At 44.7% G+C, this 10679-nt stretch overlaps 1 protein-coding gene across 1 annotated transcript in view; it reads left to right on the top strand.

The window, feature by feature from the left end:
- The first annotated feature begins 237 nt into the window (after positions 1–237).
- The window catches only part of gpr158a (G protein-coupled receptor 158a), a 50604-nt gene continuing 40162 nt past the window's right edge, over positions 238–10679 (top strand). Inside the window, exon 1 of the mRNA XM_061665977.1 lies at positions 238–929. Coding sequence (XP_061521961.1) covers positions 241–929 — 689 coding nt within the window. The 5' untranslated portion in view covers positions 238–240. The remainder of the gene's footprint in view (positions 930–10679) is intronic.

Below are 10679 nucleotides of genomic sequence, written 5' to 3'. Positions count from 1 at the left end.
GATTCAGTGTGCACGCGGGAGACGCCGCCACAACCTGACATCCTCCATCCTGAAGCGATTTTGCGAGGAGAGCGACGGGGTTTTTTCCTTGTTTGGATTTGGACAAGGGAGGCTTCGGAGGTCCCACAAGTGGCCGAGCGATGGTTTAGCGGTGCCGCTGCTCAGAATCTGAATTGACGACCTGCCTGCAAAATCCTTCCCCCCTCAGCTTCCACATCGGCGGACGCGACCTGGAGGGAGATGGAGGCTGCGGTCTTCCGGCTGGCGTTGCTGCTGTACGTCGGCTTCGCCATCACAGGGGCAGGGGCGCACCTGCGCGGCCAGCACCGGCCGGAGGAGGAGCGGCTGCCGGCCGCCGTCGCCGAGTTCCTGCGCACGGGCGACTCGAGCGCCCTGCGGCAGGCCAATTGCTCGCGCAGGTTCGAGCTGCTGCTGCTGCCGCTGCACCGGGGAAGGTCACCCGAGAGCCCGCATCGCTCCGCGCTGGACGCGCTGCTGCACGCCGCCAATTTCGTCAGCTCGGTGCTGCAAGCCAACAGGTCCAGGGAGCGCAGCGTGCGGCGAGACGTCGACTGGTACCGTGCCCTGCTGCGGAGCCTCCTCCTGGGCGAGCGCAAGATCCACCGGGCCGTGCTCACCTTCGCCTCGGACGGGCCCGGCGTGAACCTCCAGGCCACCAGGGCCGGAGGGCAGATCGTGCTCCGGGACCTCTGGGGTCCGCACAACCGCACGAAGAAGCTGCTGAGGCAGGATTTGGAAGCCGTGGACAACTCCCCGGGGAGAGGCCAAAGTTTGAACCCGGACGAGACGCACGTCAAGTGGTCGGCGCCCCACCTGGAGTGCGACAACGGGACCTTTGTCCCTCGGTGGTTGGTGACGTTGTCGGCTGCCTTCTACGGACTCAAGCCTAACTCGGCTCCGGAATTCAGGTAACAAAACGCCTGTCGCGCGTGGATTTTCTTTTGGGTTCACCATAGTACTTTTATGGCAGGGTTTCCCCAACTTTTCCCATCCATCGTTGTCCTCATTAGGATCCCAGCTGACTTGGGGACACCCTGCACTGGTTGCAAGCCAATCACCGGGCAACGTTTTCCACCTCAAGACCCTATATGAAACATTTGCTTCCTTCTGAGGGACGCAAATTGATGCAACACTTCCTCGTGAATTAAATTGAGGAAAACAAACCACCTGAAAGTCAACAAATTGTCACTCTGGCGCTACGAAAGTGACTTGGGAACCAGTTTGGGTCCCAAGGCTAAGTTTGGGATAGCCTGCTTTTTGGATGCCATGTCTTGGCACGGGCAATATTTGCATATCCGTTTGTCCAATTTCTATAGTGCTTATGCTGGAGTCCTTGCTACATGCTGGTTTGCTCGCCAGGCAATTCTAGAATCCCGAAATTAAACATTTGTTAGCGCCCCGATGATCTGTCAACAAACTGTCACTCTGACAATGCAAAACTAATATGAGAACCTTTTTGGGCCCCGATCCCAAGTTGTCAACAAAATGTCTGGCCATTTGAGGGGGTTCGACACAGGTTGTCTTAATGTTATATTTCGGTAATACAGTGTTGCCTCGCGGTCCACCTATTGCGGATTTTTCCCCCCCACATTCATATTGCACATAAATCATCATATTGTGGGATTTTGAGTATATGCTGTTATTTTTAGGTGGTAAAATAAATCATTCCCATCTTAAAACATTAAAAGGGTAAACATAGCAAAATAAACATTTCTTAAAATATGCATAATGTACAGTACAACAGTGTATTACAGTATATTTAAGAGTTTAAAAGGTGTATAAAGTGTTTATAAGAGTATGGTAGCAGTTAATAGGAGTTTGGGGAAGATGAATAAGTGTCTGGGGAGGTTCACACATCTTTAAATTACGTAGAAATTCAGTAGAAATTCAAATTCAGTACTTTGAGGATTTCACCTATTGCGGGGGGTGGTCCGGTGTCTAACACCCGTGTGTTAAACGGGGGATTACTGCAAAATGTGCTCGGAGTCAATGAAAGCAGCCCCACGAATGTCCCACATCAGTCTACGTTGATGGCGTAGCCAAGCCTCACACCTAAGCCAGCGTCAGGTGTGGTGAGGGGCTCTGGCAAATCCCAAAACATGGCGCCACTTGCAGCTGCACGCCCCATGCCCCCCCACCCAGCCCAAAAGGAGACGCTTTGAACTGGAGGCTAAAAATAGCCCAAGCTGCGGTGGGAACCTCTGGCTGCAGGCCTGATTCATTTCTTTTCCCAAACTTGCTTCTCACATAGACCCATTTTTTTCTTCAATGAGGAGATGAGTCACACAGTTGTCGGGGGGGGGGACGACACAAATCATACTTGGCTTCATGTCTTCTCCCCTTTGCCTCTGGTGTGATGTCTGCTGTGGTGTTTGTGCTTCGGCTGCTGAAATGATCTGGAAGACTCAAGTGGTCGAGCTCCAAAGAATCCTGCCCAACATCAATGAATAATGAATCCAGATCACTAGTTATGTGTGCGTGCGTGAGTGTGTGTGTGTGTGTGTGTCTCTCTCTGTGTGTGTAGGGTCTTCAATGAATGTTTAATTGATACACACTCTGGCTGGCTGGCAGGCAGGCGCAGATTGCAAATGAGTCCAAACTTGCACTGTTTGTTCAGTAATAGCCTATCAGGTACACGGCGTTATAGCCGACTCGCAGCAGCTTCACTTTGCTACCCGTCTAATCTGATTCTTAATTATCCCGCGCGCGATTGTCGAAAAGTCCGACCTCTTTTACAGCAGCTCATTTGTGAAGGCGCCGCTTTAGTTTAATCAGCGCCTCCAACATCCTTCAATTGTCTCTGAGATCTTTTCGCTCATTTGCCAAACGAGCGTTTTGCTGTTGTTGTTTTCCCATCCTCAGCGGCAGCCCCCCAAGATCGATTATTTGACACAAAGGTGTTGGTTTTATGTTGTTTAATGTCCCCAGAGAGTTTCTTTTTTTAAACCCCTCTCCTGCACCACTGGGCTTGGAGGGCAGCAGAACCATCATGGATTCTTTTTCCGCAAGCAATCATTGGGGTGAAATCATCTCATCGTCATTGACGAGGAAATGCAGTCATAAGCGAAACGTCACACAAAAGTCATTTTGACTTTGTCAAATAGTTAACAGTAGGTCACAAATTGGTGACGATCTGGCTAAAAGTCCGTTTGAGTCCCGACAGCATCAATTAGGGATGTCTCCATCACATTTGATGGAGTCCAAGTCACTTGATTTTGAGGATCTTCCAATACCGAGTCCCGATCCGATACCTCAGCGTTGCATTCACGAAAAAAATAGAGCACATCTAAATTGTCTCAATTTGAATAAAAGTATCCCATCATGTTACCTTTGTTAAGACTGTCTGCTGCAGCAGAAGTACGAACCTAGTAAACAGATACAATCTTTTTCGTAGCATATCAGTAGTGAAGCACGAAATAACGACAGAAATGAAGAGCATTCAAATATCAGAAATTTCAATTTGTGCAGACCCAAATTAAAGAACCTCAAAAATTACATTGTGTAATTTAAAGAAAAAGCTACCGCTGTTCCACTTGGCAGTATTTTTGTCCCTCTGAAATATGTTTTTCCCCTTTCTAAGCTTTACTAATTAGAAAATCCAAACCCCGATCTTTTTCACACGATGTCAATCAAATGAAAATGTAAATTTTCGATCACGTGATCGGCTCCGGACAACCATAACCCTCAACCAGGAAGTAACCTGCAACCTAACAAACAAAGGCACAAACAAACGACAGCTGGCCAGTAGGCGGAGGTCTGCGCTCGTTTAGTGTTGGTGCGGCCATGTGTTTTTCTCAAACGCTCCTTTTTGCGTGAATCATCATCCTGGGCGTATTTGATTTAATAATGTATTTTAGCGCTCATGGACTACCGTAGCTCAGGCTCGTGACAGCTTTCGGTTGTGTTTGTCGACAAGTTAGCTAAGGCAAATTCAAAATGTTCGTCACTTGGTTGAAACGTGATTCCCAAGTGACACTATGAGGAAGGAAAATATATTCTGTCATGTAGCAATAATGTCCGGTTTTAGAATGAAGAGATGGAAATGATTTTTTGATTGATTCATTGATTCATTGTAAAACATATCCATAGATTAATCAATTATCCCCCAAAAATCATTAGTTGTAGCCGTAATGTATATTTATATGGTTAAATGCAATGCCATGCTCCTGCCAACTTAGAGTTGACGAATCATCAGTCATATTGGAATTTCTTGCACCCAGGCTACCGTGTCTTTAGATCAGTGCTGCGAGATGTTCCTCCGTTCAGACAGCAGCTTCCCCCCCCCCCCCCCCCCCCCCGGCAGAATTGCAATCAATGCAACAATGAATTAATAATGAAAGATGTACAACAACAAGCTGGCACGGGCCATCTTGATTTCGGCGATTGCATGCCTTCCTGCTGTTTGTGACGATGCCGCAGCGAGCAAGGTGACTCGAGTTTCCAACACATCCCAGAAAAGTCGGAAATCGCCTCACATCCTCCAGACGCTAAATCAGTTTGAGGTTTACTCTGTCTTGCCACGATACACACACGACAAATCCTGTTTACAAACATGAAATAATGATGCGCCAGTGCAATAATCATCAAGTATGACCCCCAGGCGTCAATGTTTAGAAAAATACATGCAGACAGATGGGTTTACCGAACACCCAAATCATTTCAAATCCACTTAAAACACCCACTGAGACCTGATTTTCTTTTTGGGGGGGAGGGGGGGAACTTTGTTTAATTAGCTGGCAGAATCATCTTTCTTCAATCACGCTTGAGTTTGCTACTACGGAGTCGTCAGCGTAGCCTTAGTGGAGCGGGCCGCCCCGTGCCGCGCCAGGGGCCGGCAGCGACATCTGTCCTCCTGGATGCCGTCCACAAGCAAATCGGATGGAAAACCCACGAGCCCTCGGGCTTGAGCATTCGCTTAGCTCGTAGAACGGTCAACCCCCGCTGAATCGGAGTAAATCGTTCGCCCCCTGCCCGCTATACCGCAGATTTTTAAGTCATCATTTTTTTTTACGGGTATTCCAGCAGTATACAAGCAAGTGCGAATTTCGAGTTGCTTTAGTGTAGTACCACGCTGTGCCGCAATAGACCGGGCAGCACTGAGCTGTACCAAAAGAGATGCAGGAAGTTAAGGACAAGAGGAAGAGGCAGAGAATGTCCCCCCCAAAAAAGCTCCAGTAAAATATTTTTTTTCCACAGAGCAGAGAGAATATACTGTATATGCCTGTGAGTATTGTTGTCTGCTTCGTTTGTTTGTGTTGCTGCTCTGTGTGTAGTAAAGTGGCAGTTGCTTCAAGGTTTCTAATAACCACAACTTCTATGCTAACTTGAGCAAGCCATCCATGGCGTTTTGCATTAAATGTTAGCATTAAGCTGGCAGACTTTTGTGAGACGAAATGATACGGTTGAGTTGACCATTTTGGTATTTAACAATGCAGTGTTTAATTCTCTTCTGTTGTATGCTCCGTGTGACTTGCTGCCTCGTGTGTGTAACACATCTATGCTAATGCTTGTCGATGGGCCTTTGCATTTTAAGCTAGCGGACTTTCATTCGACGAAATTATATTGCTTTGGTTAAACATTTTGCTGTTAAATTACATTTTTTTAATGTGTCAGTTTTACATTGAACTTCAACTGGGAATGACAAATAAACAGCTTGAAGCAAAAGCGCACTATGCATCTTCTTTGGAGAATTGTGCGAGACCTTTCGTTTACTCAAAGTGATGTTATACAAGAGTGTCTCATTTAATGACAGCAAGATATTCAGAACAGGCGCTACGAATACTTTCAAAAATGTCTTGTAATACGTTTATGGGCGTTTAAAGCATGTCGAAGGAGTTAAATGGTGTTTTTAATATGATTTCTCCGTATCGCGGTCTGGAACGTATCCCCCACAATAAACAGGGGTTCACTCTAAACAGAAATGTGGCCAGGTTAAAAGGATTTTTTTTCAGGGTGAAAGCTCCCCCAAGGTGTTTCCGCAGCCTCACCATTGATGTCACCTTCCGTCTGTAAGGCCCCTTCAGTAAACATCACAGAGCTAACGAAGCGAGCGAGCTCTCATGCTGTCGCTAATCTGCACTTTTCTGACGGTATGATGCGGATGTCATTCGGTTTGCCCGTCAAACGATTATCAACCTGTAATGTAATTATGGTGGTGGCATCCTGTTGTTGGGATAAACCGAGCTTGGCGGAAGGGATTCAGAAAGCTTTCCAGGGGGTAATACCTAAAGTTGTGGCTCAAACTCACACATTTTAAAGTTAATTATTTGTTTTTAAATGATATATATATATTTTTTTTAATTTTTTTTTTTTCGTTTTCTGCTGGGCACAAACCCGCTTGATTTCATGTCAGTAGGCCAAATTTAACCCTGAAGTAAGAGCTGTTTATTTATCATTTCATAAAAATCATGTCAAAATGTAATATAATTGTTTTACAAAAATGATCTCATGTGAATTATCCTCAATAAAGCGTGACCCGTGAGAGGCAATGCACTTAATATGTAATTTCTGACATTTTGGGTTATTAAACCAGCCCCGGGTAAAATTGACCCAGGAACATTATTGCTGTTGCTGAGAAACGAAAATTATGAGACGGTTAACGGTGTTATAATTGATGACGTTAGGTCATCATGACTAATATATGTCCGCTTCTTTGTTGACCAGACATCCGTGCAAAACAATCTCTGAAGCAAATTTGACCCAATGTATTGCATTTAATCTTGAGAAAAATGTGGGTTTTTTTGTTCGTTTTTTTTTTTTTAAAAACATTTATTTCGGTGAAATTTTTATTCAACCAGTATGAGCAATGTACACCCAACCTCGCAAAATAATTGAGCACGATCACCTTTTAGAGACTTCTGATAATCGGGCCGCTGCTGACGGAATCAGGCTTAATCTCGGCACGGTTATCAATATATTTGAAACCGTCTTCAGCAAAGATATGGGTCGTTTTCATATCATTTGATCAACAATGGTAAAGTCACAACTGGGGGGGGGGGGGGGGATCGAACTTAGAAATGATTTTATTCCGCCTTAGTTTTTATATGGATACGTCTCCCATGTTGAAACAGCCACAATTAGTCCTATTGATTAAAATGTTAGGCGTTCTTTGTAAAAGCAGCCCTTATTGACAGAGCAAATGGTTTTGGCCTATTGAAATACACTTATCTTTACAACGGAAAAGACAAGTGCATAACGTTAACGACCGTAAACGGCTTCATTAAAATCGTGTGAGTTGCACAATTTACATGTGTTGCCCTTCAAACTCTGCAGATACTAGTGCACAAATTGATATAAATACGATTGGAATAACGATAAAGACGTGACAAGTTCACAAATGCATACATATTCATTCATATCTCAGAAATAACAGCATTTATTTTGCTGTCCGCTAATGTGTGCATACAAAATGACCGTGTATTGCAGCAACATAATGAGGCTCCTTCCAGTGGCATTAACGGTAAAGACAGCTTGAGTGGCGTGTTTCATGGAAACGGCCTATTAAGCACTAGGGGAAAAATTCAATATATCCAAAAATGTCTTTAGCATTCAGCATCTTCATTTGGGACACATATTGGCAACGACATTTTGGCATTAAAAGTTAGAACAACATTACTTCACAATATTTGTTTTTTCTTAGAAACAATTATGGTCATTGCACCGGACCATTGCGAGATTAGTCATTCGAACTGCTCTAAGTGCTAGAGGACTCTGCATCTTTTTTTACGATTGTCAAAAAAAAAAAAAAAAAAAAATCATTGTACCGGCATTACCAGATCACTAGCAACCCATTATTGCTCAGTGACTGTTTTTTTTTTTTTTGTCAATGTCTTTATGTCTCAAAAGTGTTCTCTGTCAATTGACTGTCTGTTGTCGTACTAGACGACCGGAGACAAATTCCTTGTGTGTTTTTTGGACATACTTGGCAAATAAAGATGATTCTGATTCTAATTATTACCATTTGAATGCTAACAACTGCCTATAATTCAAATACTCAGATCTATCAAATGAATTGATGTTCAAAAGGAAATTCAGTGGGCTATGTCTTAACCGAAAAGACCAATAATGTCGATTGGTTTTTAGTCAAATGTCATCAAGCCTTTCTTCTGGATCATGACTGAAAGTTACCGTCTTTGGCGTTGTTGCTTATCCCGTATTTGGATCGATTAAAGATAAACTGGATTCACTGAAGTGTTACGGGCAAGATTGTTTATTTTTAGTCCCGAGTTTGACATTTTCTTTTTTCCCTTGTTACTACTCGCCGTCAAGCCATCCATCAGCCGACTGATTTCTCCAAAGTGCCACGCCGCGTTCGTCGTGGATCCCGACCGTCTTCTGACTTCGACGGAGGAATTTTGAATGCGTGTCAAGGAATATGACATCATGTGGCAGTTACACGAATACAAGGCGCTCTTTATTTGCTTTGCTCGGACAGCGTCTCTTTGGCCGCCGGCGGCGTGTCCCTTTCAATGAGCGACGACAGGACTCAATAAAAGGGCCCGGGTCGCGTTGTAATGGCGGCGGCCTGCCCGGCGGCCGCACTCCGCGTGAGTTTCTCCTCCCCTCGTCAGCCTAATGCATTTCTGTCACTTAAGAGACATTTTCCTCAGGGAGGGCACACACACACACACGGCTTTATTTTTTTCCCGTGGCGTAATTTACCACACTGCTTGATTAAGGTTCATCGGGACGTGTGCCTTTTATCGTTTCGTCCATCCATCTGTCCGTCCGTCATTGTTACAAACCTGCAAAGAGGGATGAAGTCCAGATGGAATTGCCAAAATCTGCACATAATTCACAACCCCCTAAGAATCGGACAGTTGCCTATATTAACTCCGTCACTGTCAGCGGTTCTCCATATTGCCAGCCGTTTCAGAGCATTTGGACTGATCTTTAAATCGATACAATAGAAACACCGGATTTAGATTTTCTTCTTTCACCACAACAAGTTTCTGGCTTGTGCTGTTCTTTAGTCATCAGCCGTGGAACATACCGTAGGTTGCCGTTGCCCCTTTTGAAACGAAGAGGTTTATAAACTGCTGGAACGGAGAGCAAGGAGGTATTTTTTTTAAATTTCACCCTGAGGCTGAAACGATCATGTCATCAACAAGTGTTATCGCGATTGCTCAGTAGAGTCAAAATCTCTATAGGCCAAATTCATAATGTCTACTGAATATACCGCAAATACTGTAGCGCGTGTTCGTACTCGTCATCTTCTGATTTAATCAAACAGAAACTACCCACCCCACCTGGAATCGCCAGTCAAATCAGCGATGACATCACTTTCAGCAAATCAGCGAGTGTAAGACATACAAACAGCTACAGTATGTTCAGAACCTTCACTTCAATGTTTTCTGTTAATTTTCGAGCGTCCTGACATTCGGCGTTCACAGACCAAAGGCGGACTTCAACCAAAGACACGCTCGCCTGTTTTGATGACGATCCCTTTGGAGGGCAAAAGCAATTACCCACATACCAGAACGCTGGCCTCCGTAATGGGGGTCGGGGAAAACATTAGCCGAGCCTGACTGGTCCGTCACAAAAGGAAGGCCCGATGCCCTCCCCCGCCCCGGCTTGGCCTTTTCCATCCTGAAAGAATGGCAGATGAAAGGAAGGGAGCGCAACTCCAGCTCGTGTGATGTTCGTCAAGCCTCGATGGCCAGCCCGTGGCTTTACTGGTGCTCCTGTTGCTTGGACAAAAAAAAAAAAAAAAAAAAATCAAATTTAGTCTCTTTCTGAAAATTTCAAATTCTTTTACAATGGCATTTTTTCGTAAAATTGTTTCTTTCAAGACAAAATCCAATTTTAACGGTCTCACAAAGAAAGAGCTCAACAGAATTGCTTGTTTACCTGCAGTCGTCGTGTGACATTTAATTTCGAGGCGGCTTTATAGGTCACCGTACAAATAATTATTTTCACAATTTAACACAAAGCATAAATAATTACAGCACATTTAAAATCCAGTTGTCACAATCGGGTACAAATCACTCGGTTTGGGGGGAGCAGTTCTGTCTCATGCAAATGCCAAGTGAGGCTTTTGTTACCATGACAACCGGGGTCATCTAGGGCATTGCAACAAAGCGAGCAGCTACTCAACACCAACAAACTGCTGTCTTACAATACATATAGTGTATATGTATTGTAAGACAGTTTTGAGATGCGTTCATTTGGTAGTTGAATCTGTAAGGCTCTGTATTATATACAAATCACATTATAAATGGAAAAAAACATTGCCATCTGGTGGGCCCTACGTTGCCGTGAATGCTCTGGATTGCTTGAAGCTAAAAAAAATAAGATGAATGTAAGAAAATAAAAAGCTGACAGATTGGTCTACAGCACCGTTGTTGTGTTAACGCAGCGCAGGCTGTTTTCTGTATCTGCTCCTGTTGTTGCAAAACGAGCAAGTGAAACAGAGGTCATTTTTCTGGGCAGGAAGAAAAAAAACCGCAAGCAAGTAGGCAGGCAGGCAGCGAGCAGTGTGGCGGAATAGAGCGAGGTCACGGTGGCCCCTGGCAGCTGCCGTTATTAATAACAGACGCAAGCCAGCCACTGAGTCGCTTGGCGTCCGCCGGGAGCTGACTGCAGTTAAGTGGCTGCTGTACACCTGAAGTAACATAACAGGGCAGTAGTATGACACTGAGGGCTGTTACACTGTTATT

The sequence above is a fragment of the Phycodurus eques genome, chromosome 21, assembly GCF_024500275.1.
Source record: "Phycodurus eques isolate BA_2022a chromosome 21, UOR_Pequ_1.1, whole genome shotgun sequence".
Classification (NCBI taxonomy): Eukaryota; Metazoa; Chordata; class Actinopteri; order Syngnathiformes; family Syngnathidae; genus Phycodurus; species Phycodurus eques.
Note: the sequence above shows the minus strand (reverse complement) of the source record. Positions and strands in the feature narration are given on the sequence as shown.